Below are 20,254 nucleotides of genomic sequence, written 5' to 3'. Positions count from 1 at the left end.
GGATTACCGCACCCGTTTATGCGAGGGCCAATTAATGCGTGTCTCTCCGGATTTCTACCAGCTGGTGATGGTGGTCTTGAATTTGTTTGTATATCAATGTTTTATATAGAGGAATGGTAAATAATAACAGCGAAAAGAAGAGAATATAAGGTGACACGAGATGGTCAGAGCTGGAAGGGAAAATGTCTCTATATTCAGAACTCCACATGCAATACCTTCTTTAACCACCCCAATACCGCTTCGACAGGGTTCATCACTTCCCCGAGGACTGCCATGGATAACTCGTTGAATCGGGCCCAGGTCTCTCCATGACTGGTTGTGTCAGGGGAGGAGAACTCGCTCATCAGCATTTGCGTGAGACGACTTGACCCGTGGGGCACGAGACGAGCGAGGATGTCTCCGTCGATGTGCATCTGCGACGGCCGGAAGTCGAGAGGCTCGTGGCCCACCGGGTGTCTCTGTTGCTTCCCCTTGGGGCTAAACGGACAAACAACGGGGTCCCGGACGCAGAGGTCCTGTAGTAGGTGGAGTAACCGCCATTCCTTCTCGCCCAGTGTCAAGAAACTATAGACAGTACCGTTCATAGCCGTGCCGTAGTATACTCGGGAGTCGGGGGATAAGGCCGAGCGGCGGGAACCCGAGGCGAGTTTCATCACAGAGGACGGGAGGTGTGCCTCGCAGAGGGCCATGGGCATCACCTTGTCATTATCAGCGACCCCTTCCTCGGTCAAGATGCTGACTCGTCCCCCTCTGCTCGAGGCCAGGGTCAGTTTCATCTCGCCATCAAGGTGAATATGGGAGAGCCCGTCGTGCTTTTGGCGGTCGAATGCATGAAGGACCAGTCGGTCATCCGCGGCCTTGAGCACCATCAGCGACTCGCGCGACGCTGACACGTATACATAGGGCTCACGGGTGGTTATCGACATCGCCGGTGACAGCACCGGAAACCTGGCGGCCCGGACCCATCGTGTTTGGGAGGACTTTGGTTCCAGAGGCACAATCTCATGGCCGGTACTAACGATGAGAGTGAAATCGCCATAAGGGGCGATTGAATACACCGGGCCTTCGAACTTGTGAATGTACTTGACGGTGCACTCAATCTGGGTAGGATTGGACGGGCTCCGAGATGCTTGGAGAAAGATGACCCGCCCTCGATCAGGTTGGTTTTTACGAGCGGTCCCAATGACAATCATGTGGTACTCCTCATCGCCCTTCTTCGGTATCCAGTCGAGAATACAACTGATCTTCTCCCCTGCAGTGCCCTGTGGTCTCCATGGTCGAGGCTCGCTCTGCGGGGCCTCTAGGATATCGACAACGGATTGCTGTGAATCGGGGTCCACGAACTCGATGCATGGCCGAGTGTAGCGTCGGATAGGATCGGATTCGGTGTCGTACTCGGTCCGGGTGTATGCTACTATTAAACTTCGGAGATGCGGCGAGTACGCCAGTCTGTTGGCGCTGCCAGGCAAATCGATCCTCCTTGGCACAGTCTTTGCCTCGTGATCCAGGGTGCAGATCATGACTTGCCCGTCTGCTATACAAAATAGGCTGTCGGACAGGCTACCCGTCTCGGGGTCCGTGATGCTCGTGAGTGCAAAACTATGCACACTCTTTGGGTGGTAGGCGGCCTACTACACCGTTAGACATTATCTTCAAGAAAGGTGGATTTTGGGGAACGCACATTGTTTTGGTCCGTGATCCAGATTTTTTGAAGAATACAATCGGATCTACCCGAACTTTGGATACAAGACAATTGCCAGAAACCATGCCCACAGGTCAATAGGGCGAAATTTCCCCTGCTCTGAACTTTGACCGATGTATGCCCCAGTCGCTGTGGCACGGCTTGTTCCAGCACTACTCGGAAATCATCAGTGGAAGAAGCTAGCCAGAGAATTCGGTGACCTACCAATCGGAGCAGTAGCGCTATTAGGATCCAAGCCCATTTCAAATGGGACCAAGATACCGCTTCGTAGACCGCACAAGACCATGTACCTTTCAGCAGGTCCATCAGTGGCGACAGTGACTACTGCGAGGCTGTCAATTGCCTTCGAAATGTCTTCACCCAGCTCTAGGTCTATGCGTATCTCGAGAAGGAATGACACGGTCTCCTGCACGCGGTAGACCAAAATCTTCCCATTGCCTGATCCGATAAAAATGAAAGATCCGATATCAAAAGTTTCAATAGACATGCAGACAGGCTCGTCCCCGACCTTCAAAGGTTGACCGACATCGATCAGTCGGAGTTGGCCATCATTGGTGTCGGCCAACCGCTTCGAATAGAGATAAACTTCATTTTGAGTACGGACAGCCGTAGCGATGAGGGAGGCATGAGTGCTGACCGCGGCAACAGCAATGGCCTGATCTGGCCCATAATCGAAACGGGAATTGGCTGCGGGTTCAGCAATCGCCCCGAGATGTATCGCTTTATCGGTAATTTGGATGACAACGCCAGAGTTGGTACACGCCGCAGCTAAAGTTTGGGCCCCAAAGTCCAGCCCAGAGTCTGCTTCATCAATCGCGGAGATCTCGTCTCCAAAATCAGCAGGGAGGTGCAAGAGGGTGGAAGAGACCGGGTCGGATGTAAGAACGAAGATTCCCCCGTCCATACCGTCCGACATTGTCCATATATCTCCCATACTGAACATATCCTCCAGGGAGATGACCAGCCCGATTTGCGCTTCGATGCCATGGCGGAGTTCCACGGCGGCACCGCGCCCAAACGATGACGCCGAGCATACAAACATTCGGTCCTCGGGGATGTTGGTGCTGGACTGATCCTGCCCGGAAGGCCTCACAATGACAGAATCTGTGACCGGCGTCCAATTCATAAACTTCTGGACGCATCTAGGGTGATCGCGAGCTTTCTGGATGAACAGACCCCCGTCGCCCGTGTTGCCCGCAGCCAGAAGCAGGTCCCCACCCTCATGGCCAATGTCGAGAATATCGAATGCTGCATCGACATCACAGCAAAGCTGCCCGAGGTGTGTTTGATTCTCCACTTCGCCTTCACTGCCGATTCCTAGATACGAAATCTTTCCGTCCTCCCGGCAGAGATAAATGTCGTCGTGTTTCTGGTTGTACAGCCAGTTACGGAGGGGCCTCGCCCACCGAGTCCACAGAGGTGCCCTTTGCGATTCACTGTCCAGCGTCGGAAGTGGGTACCTACTAGGTTGTCGTCGCGGATCTAATCTGTTTTTGTATATCGCCATCGACGTCGTTGTGATGAGCATGAAGGAAGATGTCTTTGTTAACGGGATTAGCATGGTGGGCAGTCTATCCTCGAAAGCCAGCAGGCGTTTGGTCACTTTAGGAGTCGCATGCCGGAAGGTTTCGTTGGCATCCCACTCGTAGCATATCGCGTGCGTGAGCTGATCTTGGGCGACCAAAAGTAGCAGGATGATTTTCCCAGCATCTTCAGACTTGGGATATAAGAATTCCATGAAGAGGATGTCCCCGTCAACACGAAAGAATCGTTCCTACAGAAATACACTCGCCAATTAATACATCGCAACCAACCTGCGAAGTCTATAACGTACCTCTGCTACCGGATCCAGCTCATCAGTGGACATCTGTGCCTGGAGTTCAGGGGTCTTTTTCAGGACGAAGACTCCAAAATAATCACATGAGGCGCTGACCGCGACAGCACGGGACCTGCGATGCTTCTCAGAAATAGGACTCTTTGGTCAATTCAGCGCGACTTACCGAGGTTCGACTGCAATATTCCTGCCAAATCGCTCGAAGGTGCTGACATCGTTCGGTAAAGGTCGATGATAGTGGATGAATCGCCCGTCCAGATTGGAATAATACAGAAACACCAGCTCCTTGGAAGCGAGGCTGAGGACTAAGATTTGGGGAGGCAGGTCTTTTGGAAGGTCTGTGCCGGATTCAAGCTTCATCTGAGCTTCCCATGGTAGTTCGGCGCTCACGTTGATGGCCTTGGCTGCCATAATATTGGCATCGAAATCTGCCTTCGACGTGACAGTCTCCAAGTGAACACCGGAGACTGCTTCTTTAATTTGAAGGCTTCGCTCCCCAACAAACACGACATCATTCTGGAGTTTGCTTCGCAGGCGTGCCGGGAGAATCCACTGGATGATCGGGCTCGGGATAAGCGTACGGGTGAGCAACCCAACCTTGGCTCTACTATTCAACGGCGAGTTCGCCTCCGCTGCTCCTGCGTTACGTCGGTTCGCTAGAAGGTTGGCGAAAAACGTACCGGAATCCCGGCTAGTTCTTGGTTGAGCCATGATTCCGTGGTCCAGGTATTTCCCTAAAAGACGGCGCAGAAGTGGGGGAAAACCTGGGGTTTCAATGAAGCAATTTAAGAGGACAAAGAAGGCAGGGATTTCAGCGATGATTTCCCCACGCTGTAGTCTGCCGCGCCAGGAACGGCAGTATAGGCAAAACGCAAAGAATCAATTGATTAGAAATCGAGCCCGGGAAGAAGTCCTCTCATGATCATGCTTAAAGTGGTCTTGGGATACTGTCCCATCTTGGTACGGTTGAGAGAGATAGATCGCGAGATGTTGACAATGACGGAATGGTGCTTCTCACTGCAATCGAAAGATAGCAATGGTGATCCGCCAATTAGACCGACCCGATCGTTCAAGGAAGATCCCTCTTTTGCTTTCTCGCTCTCTAGCTCTCACACTCTCTCGCTTGCCGACTCAACCCAAGCCAAGAGTGAACTACCTACACTATGTAGGCGAGCTAGAGCCACCTGCAAGTAATCCGTACTTCAGTGGCTCCGACAGTACGGATTGGCTAGCACAGCCTGACGCCTTTTTCCAATCTTAGGGGTGGTGCCTATAGATAAATCGATAGACAGAAAAGGAATCTCATAAACTGATCCCCGAAAGAAACATGCAGGCTAGTGGAAGAATAATTCCGGGGTTAGCATGACTCGACGAAGAAATCAATGGGAATGATGGACGAATCGAAGGGCGGTGCTAGACGATTTGAGTGCCCACCATCCACCGCCACAGTTTTGGGCACTCGAGGACCTGCAGCCTATCTTCAACTTTTTTTTTTCTTTTTCTGACTTTTTTTGTCTTTCTGGTGAGGGGGATTGCAGTGGAGAGTTGATAAGGAGGGAACCAACACCTAAACTAAACACTCTTGAATCATACCTAGTCATAAAACTGATTCGGGATAAGAAAAAATTGAGAAAGACAAGGAATCGTATGGCAAGAGGAAGTTGTAGGAAATCATCAATCAAACCCTCCGATCATCCTTGAATCCAGTATCTCAACCATGGAGGGGCTGGTGGACTGGTTTAAGTAAGTCGATTGTCGCTCTGCAGGCGGTCGGCAAGTCGTCCAAAGAAGAAACGACATGATGGAACAAATCACGGGACTCGACCGCATCTTTCCATCGTCAAACCACCGTCGGATTTTCGATTACTTCGTTATACTTCAGAGTTTGGGCTTCTGTCTCTTTTTTTTGCCTTTTTATAAGGGGGTCATACCTCGTTTAAACTGTCCTACCGCTTCATCAGGCCTTCATCCCGCTACGAGAACTGGTTCTCTGCCCGATCGGTTCCTCCACATGCTGCCCAGCCGCAAATGCATGTCATATGTGCTAAATCGTCCATGCGTTTCTCCTAAGCCCATTTCATGACCGGAAGACAAACATACCCTGGTTGATCAGTACTGTCTACGATCTATCTGCATCGTGTGTGAATTGACTCGGACCCACCGGCTACTGCATTTCTGCCTGGTGCGGTCCTACTGTATACTTACCAACCTGTCGTGCATCTGCATCATAAACGAGACCGAGGGACTTAGTTGGCTGTCCTGAAATACAGCGTGTTGCTTGTTCTGGGCTATCTTTTGCTTCCCTTTGGTGCTGCCTAAAATTGTCAACCCAGGGATAGAACTATCGTCCCCGTCTACCTGGATTCCCGACATCTACGATTCCATCTCACTCATGGCTGAATGGCCCGACATCCAACGGTGGCCCGAAAGCAACGCCGAGATCGACATCGAAACGGGTGGTTTAACCGATGTCGATATGGATTTGGATATGGCATCTGAAAAGATGTCAAAAGAAACCACCCCTCCGATGGACCCCCCGCACGACCTGGCTGCAGCCCGTGTAGCCGAAAAAGAGGTCGCCATCCGTCGCGCATGCGACCTGCGCGATTACGATGCACTGGTTTCGTATGCAACCTCCGAAGGGGGCTTTCTCCGTGATGAAATCCGCCAGTCCGTCTGTAAGGGAACCCAGTACGTCGTTAGTATGGGGACGAGAACTGACAAATAAAAGGGCCTCTCCTCCTCCACTGTGATCGATTGATCCCTGAACATGACTTTACGGACTGGAATGACCTGCCACCCCATGCTGATGAGGACCAAGTACAACTAGACGTGAACAGATCATTTGTTTACTACCCTGACTGTAGGCACCCCGTCTATCGAGCTAATGGCTTCATCGGCTAATTGAGTCGCGCAGGTGCTGATGATGAGCGGGCGCGCAAGAAGGATGAGTTGTCGATTGTCATCAGACAGGTCCTGCGCAAGTATCCAATGCTCTGCTACTTCCAAGGCTATCATGATATCGCCCAAGTCCTTCTCTTGGTGCTCGGGGAGAGGACAGCCGCACCGGCGGTGGCCCAGATGTCTCTTTTCCGAATTCGGGACTACATGCTACCGTCCTTAAAACCCTCTATCAAGCATCTCCATCTCATCCCTGCGATCATTGGAAAGGCCGACCCAGCTCTCCGGCGACATATTGCCGGGATCCAACCTTTCTTCGCTCTGGCAGCCGCCCTCACTCTGTATGCGCACGACATTCAAGAGTACAGTGATATCGCCCGGCTCTTTGACTTTCTTTTAGCTCGTGAGCCGGTAGAGTCGATTTACCTGTTTGCTGCTATAATCATCTCCCGCCGGAAGGAACTTTTGGAAATATCAGTCGACGAGCCGGAAATGCTGCATTTTACTATGTCTAAGCTCCCCTGCCCGCTGGACCTCGAGGGCCTGATCACGAAAGCCGTACAGCTCTTCCAAACATGCCCCCCAGAATCGTTACCCTGCAACGCGTGGAAATCCATTCCTCAGTGCAGCGTACTCAAGACCTCTCGGGAGTTGTCCGACCGCCAAACGGTCAAGAAGGCACTGGGGCTCTTCGACCAACAAACACGACAGTTACGAAACCAAGAGCGGAAAGAAAAGACCCTGGAGTTCCTGTGGTACAACCGACGGACGGTTGGATCCGTGGCGGTCACCATCTTCATCGGGGCCGTGTCGTTCTGGATCCGCCGCAAGGGCCTTGATGGTCCCATCTGGTCGTACCTTTCTCGGTTCAAGGCGGCGTTTCAGGCACACGGCTACTTCTAGGGACTTTGAGGTTTGCCGAACGCGATACATGCATGGATGCAGGGGGGAAAGGATTCCGGCGGTTTGGCTTCATATCTAATACGATTTGTAATATAATAGAATTAAACGATTTGAAAACTTTCCCTTTCAGATTTGCTCCTGTTCGATTGTACGTTTGTTCACGTGGAGTGGAAATGAACGGCAGTATCATGATACAATGCGGGCGGTGTGGTTGGGGCCGCTGAGGTGTACTCTTTGCTGCTCCGACGGCTGCAAGTCTACTCCACCACTCTCTCCCTCCACCATTTCCCCATCAAATCTTCTCCAACTGAGATCCCCTCACGATCGCCCAAAATGGCAAACCGGGGCTACGACGTGGTCGTCGACGTCGACGCAGAGGTACAAATGCCGTTCCCTGTTGGATCCCTGTTCGACCGTCGTCATCTAACACTAAAGGACACAGGGCGACCTCGGACACACCGATCTCCAGGAGGACCTCGAATTCCACCCTTCCAGTAAGCCAGATCGTTTCCTTTTTGTCGGAAGCATATCCTCAATCGACCGGAGATCGAGTTACTGATCACATGTTCAACAGACTTCGAGAATGACCAACGATCCGCCAAAGCGCACCAGGACTCGGCACCGTTCCTAGGCGGAGGGGGCCCCTCGCGCGGTAATCGCAACAGGTCGCCGGGCGGCACACCCACCAAGGTCAGCTGGTGGTCGCTGCACTATTATTCGCAGTTCTTCGACGTGGACACGAACGAGGTGCTGCGACGATGCGTTGCGACACTGTACCCGCGCAGCAACTTCCTCGACGTGCTCGAGGGCAACGCGGACCTGTACGGGCCGTTCTGGATCGCCACCACCGTCGTCGTCATCCTGTTCCTGACAGGCACCATCTCGCAGTGGCTGTCCAATAACGACGGCGAGCACTTCGAGTACGACTTCACCCTGCTGTCCGGCGCCGCGGGCCTCGTCTACGGCTACACGGGCCTCATCCCCATCGCGCTGTGGGGCGCACTGCGCTGGTTCGGCAGCTCCACGGCTGACTTGATCGAGTGTTGGGCTCTGTACGGATACTCAAACCTCGTGTGGATTGGTGTCGCCCTGGTCAGCTGGAGTCCGTTGACGGCGTTGAACTGGGCGCTTGTTGGCGTGGGCTTCGGGTGGACCGTCTTCTTCCTCCTGCGGAACTTGTATCCCGTCCTGAGCGCCACGGATGCCAAGGCTAGCAAGATCCTGTTGGTGCTGGTCATTGTGCTGCATGCGGGTCTCGCCATTGCTATTAAGATTCTGTTCTTCGCGTATGTTTCCCATCCGATGCACTTATCTAAATTACATGCTAACGACATTACTTCACAGCCACGGGAGCCCCGTCTCCAAGAAGAACAAGGATAAGGTCAATGAAGGCGAACCTAAGGACGGCGAGAAGCCGCAAAGGATGATGATGTAGAGACGTGGGGGAAAGAGAGGAAAGGAATAGCGTGCAATTCCCATCCAGACTTGCACTGTCCCTTCGTTCAAGGTTGATAGACTGGTTCACTTTTGCTCCGGTAGCGATATGACCGGTTTTCGCCCTCTGTTTTTGCGTTCTCGTTCTCGATCCTTCTGTCCTATTCCCACTTTATACTTTGTGCGGCAGATTTATCCGTTACGGTGTATGTATGTACCTCTACGAACTTGATTTCGATTTCTAGGATGATCGTATTTTTTCCCAGACAACGCCACTTTGAAAGGGTCCTTGGGCTTTTCCATTCGGTCTTGCTGCTGTGATTCACTATCTAGCATCTCTAGGAGCCGTGCTAGTCCTATAAATCTACTGTGGGATGTGTCTCAAATTTGCAGAAAGGCAAAGTCTAGTCCGTACTTAGCAGATATATATATCACTACCTGGTAGCATTGTGATGCAGTGAAGACAGGCAATGAATAATCTCAACCCATGTGATATACATCCCTGCCACTACTCAATCTTCCTCTTCTTGATATCCATCTTCTACTTATCAACAACCTTTACTTTTCATTCTGCTTCTTTCCCACTCGTTTCTTAAAAATTAGCGTGTCGCGCTAAGATAGGATTACTTACAGAGCTCAAAAGCGGCATGGTATCTTCCGTACCCGAGCAGCCGGTCTCTCTGAGATCGCCGCAGGGAAGAGTTTCCTGTTCCTTTAAGTATGAGCGCTTCTGCCGCTTTTTGGCGCGAGCATATAGCGTTCCCAGCGATGTGCGCCGGCTGCTGCTAGTTAGTCCGTGGCCAAAGGGGCTTTGGTCGAGGCGTCAAGTTTAGTTGTCTGTAGCGCCTGGTTCATTAACTATGCAATGAGACTTAGTGCGAGTTTCGTTCTTACGGCCCTGACAATAGGGTTGAACTTGGGAATGTTAGTTGCTGGTATTGTCTGGGGAGGACAAAGCTTGTGGATGAGTCGTGGGAGAGTGGTTGCGCATGTCTTCCGTGATGACGAGGGGGGAGATGGCGCAAGCGGAGAGGACGGAGATAGCGTGGATTGGGTATTAGCTGGATTGGGAGTGTTAGGACATGAATGAGGCACTGTTAGTTGAGGTTGACGTTGCTCCATGTTGCTGATCCTGGTCCACTCGAAAACTATGTAGCGATCTAGATCCATGTCTATCGGGTTTAGATCAACTTGGTAAGTAGCAGCGAATGAGCACCGCATTGGAGAGGAACAGAAGCCTTGGGCCTGTCCAAAGTGTCCGTAGTATCCGAATTCAGGTATACGATCTGGGAAAAAGGTGGATTGTTTTACAAAAGCTTGAATGCAATTGAGAGGCGCCGTCACCATTTGACTTGGCTATCATGTTTTCTTTTATTCAAATATCGTATGAAAACCTCCCAGGCTGCAACCGGACCATAATAAACCCGTCCGACTCTTCCCAGCAACGTAGAAAAACCGTAACATGATGCGAATCGTTTACTTCAACTTCTTCTTGGGGCGGAGCTGGTTGGTGTGACCGCACTTCTTCTTACGGCAGTTGGTGGCACGGGGGGGAAGACGGGCCTGTCCGATGATTAGTATGGTTGGCCGGGTGTCTTGTCTCATGGGTCGTTCCGTTCTGGAGGGGTCCAACGTACGTAGCACTTGCGGCAGATGTTCTTCTCGCAGTTGTACTTGGAGGCGAGGGCCTTGAGCGAAGGCTCGATGATACCACCACGCAGGCGGAGCACCAGGTGGAGGGTGGACTCCTATTGGTGTGGTCAGCCAATGGTCTCAAATCGGATGTAAAATATCGTCCGATCTAGACTCCGAAATCCCGTCTCTTTCATGATAGCGATGCGCTTCCTCCAGGTGTAACACGATAGGTCCTGTTGTTTCAAAACCCATGCGACCGTGGAAACTGCCCATCCCATCATATATCCCATTCGATCTTTCCCAATTCCTAGGGTAATTCCGTACCTTCTGGATGTTGTAGTCGCTCAGGGTACGGCCATCCTCAAGCTGCTTGCCAGCGAAGATCAGACGCTGCTGGTCGGGGGGGATGCCCTCCTTGTCCTGGATCTTGGACTTGACGTTGTCGATGGTGTCGCTCGACTCGACTTCGAGGGTAATGGTCTTACCCGTCAGGGTCTTGACGAAACTGTTATCCAATCCATCAGTTCACCGCTCACTCAATCACTGATTTCCCTGTTGGCTTTCTTTAATTGTCGGCCGGGTCGGTGGCTGGCCATATCGAATGGCCGGTCGGGGGGGAGTTATGGATGTATTTAATATTGGAGGAAGACCTACATCTGCACTGTGAGGGCGCGCGAAAAAAATCCATGTTAGCAGGTCATTCAGCGACATCAATATAGCGACAATAGGGGGTATCTGCACGTACTGGTTGCGGCTTTTCGTTTGTTGCTGGCTGACGATCGGCTGGGAGTTCGCGGGCGGAATGAGACGATGTCAATTTGAGGATTTCTCGCTTAGCAAAGGTGCACCGATGACTAAGGCCGTGCGCGGTTACCCTAACCCTACTTTCCCTTTTCGGTCCCGAAGCTTATCCCCCGGATTGACAACGTCATTTCCTCTTTTCTTAGTTTAGTCGTGCTCTCGCTCCTTCTTATCTGGTTATTCGGCCACTTTACGGTGGTCTCCGCCGTACGGGCTGGACCCGTCATCCATCAGAGTTGCCTAATCGAGCCAACTGAACTCTCCGTTTTGGTATCCGCCGAACTAGCATTTTCCCCGACGCAGGGGTAGCAATCGTGAACACGCAGCGACAAGAGTGCAGTACCTGGGTCACATACAACGCAACGTTTCTTGGGCTATGATGGCTTCCTTTGACTGTCAACGTTCAACGAAATCGTCCGGTATATGCTTAGCCCTCTAGCGTTCGAGACCTGTCGCACCGTGTTCCGTGCGACCATGCGACATAGATGCGCCGGAGTTGGTTATCTCGCAGCTAATAGTCAATCGGCGGTCGTGATTAGTTTGTCAACAACAGCACGGCTGGCGTTATCTTGTATGACTGCCCAATCTTTGGGCTGGCTCCAACACCTGCGACCAACGCTTTCGCAAACCCAGTCCATGACTACGCTGGCGCTGCCTGATATTAGCACACATGATAGATCCCCCGGTGTTTTCGATGCGCCTGTAGTGACGATAGCTTTGTCTGGGAGGATATGAGTATGCACTGCGTGTCTGAGCCTGGGCTGTGGTGTAGCATTGGAAGGTGAAGCGCGTAGGAAGCTTGATTGGATACTGGGGGCTTCATCGTCGACTTGTTCACTGAGCAACTGAGTAGAATCTTGTATTCGGTGGGGGCGAGATGTTTACATCGAGGCATTTACTGCCTATAGGCAGTTGAACTGGGCCCTCGTCAACTCGACTGTCAATCGGCTGGTGCCATCATGATCAGAGATCCGGGCTGAAGGCGTCTAGTGACGTTGACAATGCAAGACAGTAACGCTTTTGGAAGTTGGTCTCGTTAAGTTGCTGTGCCTTTCTTGGTATCAACATAGGTTGGTAGAGCTGTAAGGAACTAGGTAGTGGAAGTATTGCCTGGCAGAACGCCGTAGGATGTGTACCATCCTAAGGTACCCAACCAACATGCCAAGAAGCCCCATGACTTTCATAAAAGGAATCCCTCGTTAAAAGTGAAATTTAAAATGGTTGATAATTGAGTAAATAAGAAAGAAGGATGATGAGTGGGTTAAGGTACGGAGTAGAAAGAGCGGGATGGAAAAAGAAAAAAACAAAAAAAGAAGTCGCCCGAAGGGGGTCTCGAACCCCCAGCCTTGCGGTTTACTTGAGATGCTGCTGCACCGTAAAAGCCGCACGCTCTGACCAATTGAGCTACCCGGGCTTCTTGTTGAAATGTCGGTGGCAACTAACACTCTATGTTGGATGAGAACATAAATTCTTCTGAATGCTGCATACCATTTTCTCGAGACAATACTGATGTGATTCGATCGGTTTGAAGATACTGAAGATTGAAACAACCGCTACAGGATATTAAGAGGTTATTTTGTATGAGTCAACTAAATTGTATTTGGAAATTGTAGCAATATTGGCCATTCTCTGTTATGGCTTGGTCAAGGCTAAGAGGGTTCTTGGTGGGAGGCTACAGTTAGAGAATCATGAATAAAGGTAGACTGGCTCTCGGAGCATACGCGTTGATACTTCTGGGTCATATAGTTACGAAATATTTATATTTATACGATAAGCACGAAAAGTGAAAATGAATGAGATATATAATTCAAGATTCGTCAAGAAGCTAGCTCTAAATAAGCGAACAACATTATATACTCTACTCCGGTACGACTCAAGAATCATCGTCCAACTCAGGCAAACTTTGATCATCAGCCGGATCATCCCCCTCTAGCCACGCATCCGACGACTCCATAAAGTTGCTTTCCCGTCTTTGGTCATCTACCCATCGAGAGATTTTCGACTCAGTCTGATGGACGACCCGTACAAGGGTCGACAGGGATATTCCCGTGACTTTAGCAACGGTCTCGTAAAACGGTTCGGCCTCGTCAGAGAGGTCCGAGTCCAAACGATACCGCTGGTATTCTGCACCGGGCCGGAGGACATCTGGGTCCGGGGCCCTGATGGCCCTGCGTGGTTTCAGTTGGCTCGAGACCGTTTGGATCATCGATTCTATTGCCTCTTCCTCGTCCTCGTGGGTATCAGCAGGCCCTGCCTGACTCGGCGGTCTGGACTTCCCGCGCATCCGACCGAGGGGGAAGAGATCTGCTAGGAAACTTGAGTTTCCTGGAGGAGTGAGTCAGTGCTGCTGTCCACGGTAGAGGAACAAGGCAAATTTCCGGGAATATCTCGTACCGCGGCTAACATCCAGCCAGGAGCTCTCGTACCAATCCATATACTCGTCTAGCTGAGCCGATGACATGTTGAACACGTCACTGTCGTTTACGAGGACCTCTTTGCCCTTTCCAATGCGTCCTCCTGAGGTCTCTCGGGCATCGAAGTGCCTCTGGACCTGCGCCCACAGTTCCCAGTTGACAACCTGGGAGCTGGGCTCCCGCGTCGACTGGGGATATCGTTTGATGTCGTCGAAGGGAAAAAATAGCTTGGTCGATATGACAATCAGTGTGGCTAGTTGTACTTCTGGTAGATGCAGGGCCGTGACTCTGCCAGTGACACGCTCGGGAAAGGCAAAAGGAAACCTTGTGATGGTGTTTAATCTGTGCACTGCCGTGTAAATCTCAACTGAAAGATGTCAGCTTAACTCAGAAAAGACATCAAGTAGGCGGTGCCATACTGGGTACCGCAAGCCGTTTTATATAGCGATATAAAAGAGGGGGTAGGTTCAGCCCTGGAAACTCCATCCCAAACTGGTGTCTATACCACACGGAAAGGTCCAGAGCGGCTTTGTGAAGATGTTCCGCTTTTGGCAACCTCTGCCGATTCATTAGAAAACACTAAACTGGCAGATCGAGTGGCACGTCCTTACAGTAGTTTCCAGGAGCGAAAGATATTCTTGGGGCAATCTGTCCCTCATCTCCCGGGGGATCGCCAATATAATTCTCAAAAACGGGACCTCCCCCCGCATGAGCATCCTTGATGCAGTTAGACAATGCAACTGCAACCCAGACCACCGATACAGGGAACTCACCTGTGGAAATCCGCAATGCTAATCGGAATCCTCATCAGCAAAGCCGCCAAATAGCACAGGGCGATGCTATCGATGAGACGCGGCCATTGGAGGTACTTCGACCCAATCTTGGGAGCCTCAATGTGCTTCTCTGCCCCTGTCGCCGCCGCCGGCTGGGAGCTGCTGAAAAACTCCGGTTCATCTTTCTCCGAGAAAGTATTGATTTTGTCCGAAAGGGTCTCCAAACGGAGCGCCCATAGATCGCGGACGATGTTCTGGACATTGCTTTGTCAGCCCCTTGCCAACCTCCGCAGTTCCCGATTGAGCGATAGAGAACGGGATGGAGGTGGAAATATATATATATGTATAGACTGGACGGACCTCCAATTTAGCTGGGAAGCCTTGGCCTTGGACCAAGGCGTGACATTGCTTCCAGAGAATCAATTGATAGATGTGGAGAAATAGAAGATACGCATGTTTCCCCTTGTAGGCTGCCTTGTATTAGCATCGGAATGCGTAAAATTCGACGAGCACTGCGCCCACGGCATGACAAGACAATGACATATATATACATACTCTTGGGTGGCTTCTCTCTCACAGGCTTCTTTAAACGAGTCACTTTGCCCTGTGTGCCAAAATCATCCGCATCTTCCCCGACTTGCATGCCCTGTCATTCAGACCGGTGAGTCGCTGATCCAGCCAGCGATGAGGAGCGGCGAAGACTTACCTCCTGTTGGTGACCTCGCCGACAGTACCAGAGGCCATTCTCGATAAAGTACCGAGTTTCACGGCACCCTTCCTGCCCGCAAACTCCTCGGGATTTGGCTTCCATCCCGGACAGCTATAGCTCATTGTCTGATGGGAGTCATGGGGGAGATCGGGAGGCGAAGAATTTGGGTAATGAATCTTCGCGACGCGCGGGTAGATGTCAGAAAGATCAATGTTGTTGGGCTCTTCTACTTTTTTTATGGTACATTTTATTTGATTTTTTCTCGACCTCGACACGTCTTGGCATGCCGCTTTTCCAATGCACGCGACTCTCTTGAATGTATGCATGCACTCTTAAAATATGATCTATCGCATGGATCAATATGCACATTTTCCGATCGTCCAATTATACACAGCAAAGCGAGGCCATTATATAGCTGCAACTATCATCGTGTCTAACGAGGATTCTACAAGGAATACAGTAGGAAGGCTTTACACCAGGTCATGCGTCAACCAGTGAGGTTTACTAAATTAGGTACTCAGTGTGTGTTTTTTGTTTCTTTTTGGGTTCATTCGTCAAGTTATCGTGAGAGTGATGAACTTAGATCCACTTCTCGGGCAACAAAGTAAACACGCTTCGTGCCGCTAACTCCACAACTCTTTCCGCAGGCTCAGCGTACATCCAAGGCAATACGGACGGATATAAGATACGACCAGGTGATTCACCCAAAATGTCGCGCACTATCCACTCAAAGCTAACGGGGGGGGGGGAAATAGCAGGTCGGCCATGAAAACACGAAAGGGCTAACGGATTAGGAAATGGCTCATGGTTCTAGCCGTTTAGTTGCCCTTGGGGGCTTCCTTGACATCCATGGCACGCTCCTCACCCATAGCAGTGAGGACGATGACGTCTGTATATGGTGAGCGATGTGAACCGATAGGTACGGAGAATCCCATGATAACTTACTGCAGTCCTTCTCGTCATCACGGAACATCTTGGAGATTCTGTCTCCAACGTCATCCTCGGGGAGCTTGACGTCGTCCTTGGTGTTGCCGGCCTCATCCATGAGGGACAGGAAGTCGTCATCGGTGATATCCAGCTAAGAGCGACATGTCAACCGAAACGTTCGAATCTCCGACTCAGGCGGAGGGGAAGACGACTCACCAGCTGGTACTCCTTACGGTAGACGTTGGGGACGTCCATGTTGTGGGTGGAGGGAGACAGATCTTCGTACTTCTTGGCGGTGAAGATGTCCAGAGCGACCAAGTGGACCTTGGCGTGACCGTGCTTGCCAGTCTTGGAGGTGGACATGTCGACGATCTTGCAGGGACGTCCCTTGATGACAACGTGACCGTTCTTCCTCAGAGCAGAGCACTGCATGGGGAAGGTGGTGGAAGCACCAGCGTCCGCGGACTCGAAGGTCTCACCCTAAACAGAACAAAGGAATTAGCCATGATGACGAAAGTCTTGACCCCATGCTGCGACACATGGGGGGAGGAGAATGGATGCGTAAATGATCAGAGATCCAATGTGTGAGTAGGTCGGAGGGGATCTCAAGATGCGGGGCCGGAAGCACCCAACAGAGTGCACGCAGAAAATGCGAGAGGGAAGATATAGTGGGATGGGAGGTTTATACGTACGTGATCAGCCATGACGAAGGATTGTTTTGTAAAAAAACGAAAAAAAAATTAGAAAGAATTCAAAAGGGAAAGAGTGAGGAGAGATGGAACGAGATCCAAGGAGAAGATGGAGGAGAAGGAGGAGGTTTAAGAGAGGGGAGAGAGGAGGGGAGAACGAGAGAAAAATCGACAAGCCTTAGAGAAGAAATAATCGGTTTCTTCCAATCGCTGCCGCCAAAAAAAATTGTACCAAAAAAAAAAAAAAAAGAGGGCAATTTTGTTGTGGCGGGGTTACCTCGAGGACACTAAGCTGGTTTGGGACTAGCCTAGGTTGTTTTGCACCCGCACAGGTCAGCTGACTCAGTTCTTTACTAATCAAAGTGCACTAGTACCAAGTAGGTTAGATCCGTGATAGATAACCAGGCTAACTACTTTGGGACATATATCAATGCCTGAGGCTTACGTAGTAAGTGTTCAGTTCACGCTTATCATTCAACTCCCCCCGACTATCTCCATGCGTCAATGGTCCACGATCCATGTCCTTGAAATTATTGTCTTTTCACCTTAGCGATTATTGATGATTGCTGTCTATTGACCACCCACTAATCGTCCTTATCCTTCCGCGCTGATCCCTACGCCCACCCCCCTCGTCTACCTCCCCCCCATGAGTTCCCACCATGTGGCTTGACCGCATCTCCGGCCATTCGAGTCCCTCGAGTCCTCAGGTCGACAGTCGCAGCAACTCCCCTCTTCCCCTCCCTCGACGGCCGTCCTCGCGTCCCTCCCCGTATGCGCAGAACAATCGTTCCGGATCGAGCCGCCAAGGATCGTCTCTCTCGGTTCTCCTGAACCCCAACGACTCGAACACGTCCCTCCCCGCACTGCCCCGTGCCAACGATGGATCGACGTTGAAACACGGCGCCGCAAAATCCCGTCCGTCGGACGTGGCGGATCCCCTTCAGGTGCTGGATTCCATCTTAGGGAAGCAGAGGGCGGAGGCTGAGAAAGATGACTTGTTCGACGAGAGACCGTCGCGGCTGGTCAAGGACATCGACTTTGGGGGCTTGAGCTTGGAGGAATTTGCAGCGCAGGAGGAGACACCGAGAAAGATCATAAATAGTGACGTGGGGACGCAGACACTCCAGCAGTTCGAGCAGGAACGAGACAAATTCCAGGAACTCCACACGGCCATCACCGGATGCGACGAAGTATCCAAGTCCGTCGAGATGTATCTGTCGGACTTCCAGAGCGAATTGGGAGCCGTGTCGGCGGAAATCGAGTCTCTCCAGGCCCGTTCCATCCAGTTGAATGGCATGCTGGACAACCGACGCCACGTCGAGCAGCTGTTGGGACCCGCCGTGGAGGAGATCAGCATCTCGCCTAAGGCGGTTCGACAGATCGCGGAGGGGCCCATCGACGACAACTGGGTCAAGGCGCTGAACGAGTTCGAAGCACGGACGACGAGCATCGAAGCCAAGGTCTCCAGCTCCAACAGTAGCAAAGCCATTGAAGACGTCCTACCGCTGCTGACGGAGGTCAAGAAGAAGGTCCGTCACTTCAAGGCTACTCTATGTGGCATGACTGACCAAGTCTATAGGCTGTGGAGAGGATCCGGGACTACCTTGTTTCTCAAATCCGAGCATTGAGGTCACCGAACATCAACGCCCAGATCATCCAGCAACAGCGTCTGGTCAGGTTCAAGGATCTGTACAGCTATCTTTCACGAGCCCACCCGACGCTGGCCGGGGAGATCACACAGGCCTACATCAACACAATGCGCTGGTACTATCTGACTCACTTTTCTCGCTACCTGCAAGCCCTGGAGAAAGTTAAAGTATACCCGAGCGATCGAAATGACGTTCTCGGCGGAGATCCTTCTGCCCACAAATCAGGTTCGTGTGTCGATTCCGCGACGATTTCAAGGACTAACAATTGCAGGAAATCTCGCTCCGGGTGGCCGGGCAGGCGCTGCGCACGATCCATTCTCCCTGGGACGGAGAGTCGACATCCTCCATACAGGGAACCACATGGCGATGTCGTCCTATCTGGCCGAAGAGGACGCCTCATTCCACGGCATCGAAGTGCCCTTCCGGAATTTTAACCTCGCACTTCTGGACAACGTGTCGGCAGAGTACTCGTTCATGACAGAGATGTTCTCGACGCTGTCATTCCACCAGATCTCCCGCAAGGCCACCGAGGTCTTCAACCCCGTCTTCACCCTGGGCCAGGAACAGTCGAAGCGACTGATCGAGAACACCAACGACTCGCTGGGTGTGCTCATCTGCGTGCGACTCAACCAACAGGCAGCGTTCGAGCTGCAGCGGCGGAAAGTACCCGTAGCCGATTCCTACATCAACGGCGTGAACATGCAGCTGTGGCCGCGCTTCCAGGTGCTCATGGACAACCACTGCGAGTCGCTGAAGCGGGTGGGGACGAACACAGGCCGCAGCGCCGTAGCGGCACTGTCCCTAGCCGGAGGCGACGACCTGAACCGGTCGTCAGCGCCGCACTTCCTAACCCAGCGGTTCGGACAGCTCCTGCACGGGATCCTGGCGCTGAGCAGCGAAGCCGGCGACGACGAGCCAGTGTCGAACAGTCTCGGCCGGCTGACAGCCGAATTCGACAGTCTGCTGGCGAAATTGAGCCGCATTGGCGGCGACGCCAAGCGACGGGAGCGGTTCCTCTCTAATAACTACTCGTTGATTTTGGCCATCATTAGTGTATGTTCCCTACTGTCTGATCCCCATAATGAATGATGCTGACCACCGCAGGATACCCAAGGGAAGTTGGCTACGGAGCAGAAGCAGGTATGTCATGTGTATTCCAGGGACTTGACGCATACTAACGATGACAGCATTTGGAGGAGATGCTCAAGGGAGTTGGGAAGCGGTAGATCTCGGAAGCTGTCGTCGAGATCTGGTGTACATAGACTGGATGACATTGGGATATATTATAATCTCGTAATAGAGCAACAATTGTGTACAGTGGGATGTATACTGCACATATGGACAATCATTATATGGGGTTTCTGTTTGTCTTCCTATCCTATATAAAAGTAATCACCAAATAGACCAGGAAGGCCATTCACACTTGACATGATGGTTGTCACTAATAGTAAGTAATGAAGGAGCTAATGACATGTATCAGGCAGGGGTCATCATGCACTAGTCCATGTAAGACTGTCTAATGAGTATCAGCAGTGCTTCCCCTGAAACCCTACAACAGTTGTTTCATCAACATCCGATAGCGACACATGATTATAGTGACTGACTCAATCTCTATCACTTTATATCTAGGCTATCAGATGGACAGTTCCAAAGCCTGGACTGCAGAATGGTTATACTCATCATTGTTATATCTATTGATGCCACTCTCACTCCCTATCATCTGTATTTCAGTCTAATCAAACCCTGCTTTAACCTCAATTTGCTCTACCGTATTTCCTTTCATTCAACATGATTAGCTCCTTCCACTACCTGCCTCTTTTACTTACTATAGCCGACTAACCATGAAACTCTTGGGTAATATCACCGACAAGGCCATACCTACC

The 20,254-nt window shown here is 51.4% G+C and overlaps 7 protein-coding genes and 1 non-coding gene across 8 annotated transcripts; 3 read left to right on the top strand and 5 right to left on the bottom strand.

Moving 5' to 3' along the window:
- Positions 1-74: 74 nt before the first annotated feature.
- Positions 75-4,350, bottom strand: thtA. Its single transcript, XM_024819011.1, has 5 exons — positions 3,703-4,350; positions 3,537-3,651; positions 1,907-3,476; positions 1,682-1,854; positions 75-1,628 (listed from the first exon to the last, which is right to left on the bottom strand). The coding sequence occupies exons 1-5, from the start codon at positions 4,245-4,247 to the stop codon at positions 195-197; spliced, it is 3,837 nt and encodes a 1,278-aa protein (XP_024675938.1). The 5' UTR covers positions 4,248-4,350; the 3' UTR covers positions 75-194.
- Positions 4,351-5,386: 1,036 nt separating this feature from the next.
- On the top strand, positions 5,387-7,398 carry BDW47DRAFT_98805 (rab-GTPase-TBC domain-containing protein). The gene is made up of 3 exons (XM_024820731.1): positions 5,387-6,214; positions 6,268-6,399; positions 6,454-7,398. The coding sequence occupies exons 1-3, from the start codon at positions 5,929-5,931 to the stop codon at positions 7,338-7,340; spliced, it is 1,305 nt and encodes a 434-aa protein (XP_024675937.1). The 5' UTR covers positions 5,387-5,928; the 3' UTR covers positions 7,341-7,398.
- Positions 7,399-7,641: 243 nt separating this feature from the next.
- Positions 7,642-9,214, top strand: BDW47DRAFT_42877 (Yip1 family protein). Its single transcript, XM_024819010.1, has 4 exons — positions 7,642-7,718; positions 7,783-7,834; positions 7,915-8,626; positions 8,685-9,214. The coding sequence occupies exons 1-4, from the start codon at positions 7,674-7,676 to the stop codon at positions 8,773-8,775; spliced, it is 900 nt and encodes a 299-aa protein (XP_024675936.1). The 5' UTR covers positions 7,642-7,673; the 3' UTR covers positions 8,776-9,214.
- A 1,036-nt stretch (positions 9,215-10,250) lies between these two features.
- BDW47DRAFT_115138 (ubiquitin-60S ribosomal protein L40) lies at positions 10,251-11,341 on the bottom strand (the record flags this gene model as incomplete). Its single annotated transcript, XM_024814763.1, has 4 exons — positions 10,251-10,337; positions 10,412-10,522; positions 10,734-10,914; positions 11,295-11,341. 4 exons carry the CDS (start codon positions 11,339-11,341, stop codon positions 10,251-10,253), a joined length of 426 nt encoding a protein of 141 aa, XP_024675935.1.
- A 1,186-nt stretch (positions 11,342-12,527) lies between these two features.
- Positions 12,528-12,624, bottom strand: BDW47DRAFT_t9. The gene has a single exon. It is a non-coding gene; the product is annotated as a tRNA-Lys (tRNA).
- A 458-nt stretch (positions 12,625-13,082) lies between these two features.
- Positions 13,083-15,297, bottom strand: BDW47DRAFT_98799 (TFIIB-type zinc finger domain-containing protein; the record flags this gene model as incomplete). Its single annotated transcript, XM_024820730.1, has 8 exons — positions 15,104-15,297; positions 14,953-15,043; positions 14,758-14,867; positions 14,398-14,651; positions 14,236-14,341; positions 14,044-14,182; positions 13,605-13,991; positions 13,083-13,535 (listed from the first exon to the last, which is right to left on the bottom strand). The coding sequence occupies exons 1-8, from the start codon at positions 15,206-15,208 to the stop codon at positions 13,084-13,086; spliced, it is 1,644 nt and encodes a 547-aa protein (XP_024675934.1). The 5' UTR covers positions 15,209-15,297.
- Positions 15,298-15,575: 278 nt separating this feature from the next.
- BDW47DRAFT_98797 (Eukaryotic translation initiation factor eIF-5A) lies at positions 15,576-16,898 on the bottom strand. The gene is made up of 4 exons (XM_024820729.1): positions 16,726-16,898; positions 16,250-16,513; positions 16,052-16,184; positions 15,576-15,995 (listed from the first exon to the last, which is right to left on the bottom strand). Exons 1-4 carry the CDS (start codon positions 16,735-16,737, stop codon positions 15,925-15,927), a joined length of 480 nt encoding a protein of 159 aa, XP_024675933.1. The 5' UTR covers positions 16,738-16,898; the 3' UTR covers positions 15,576-15,924.
- A 313-nt stretch (positions 16,899-17,211) lies between these two features.
- Positions 17,212-19,712, top strand: BDW47DRAFT_98795 (putative GARP complex subunit (Sac2)). Its single transcript, XM_024820728.1, has 5 exons — positions 17,212-18,251; positions 18,302-18,596; positions 18,643-19,424; positions 19,476-19,511; positions 19,559-19,712. Exons 1-5 carry the CDS (start codon positions 17,382-17,384, stop codon positions 19,595-19,597), a joined length of 2,022 nt encoding a protein of 673 aa, XP_024675932.1. The 5' UTR covers positions 17,212-17,381; the 3' UTR covers positions 19,598-19,712.
- Positions 19,713-20,254: the final 542 nt, after the last annotated feature.

This window comes from Aspergillus candidus, assembly GCF_002847045.1.
Source record: "Aspergillus candidus strain CBS 102.13 unplaced genomic scaffold BDW47scaffold_3, whole genome shotgun sequence".
Taxonomy (NCBI): domain Eukaryota; kingdom Fungi; phylum Ascomycota; class Eurotiomycetes; order Eurotiales; family Aspergillaceae; genus Aspergillus; species Aspergillus candidus.
This window is presented reverse-complemented; position numbering and strand designations above follow the sequence as displayed.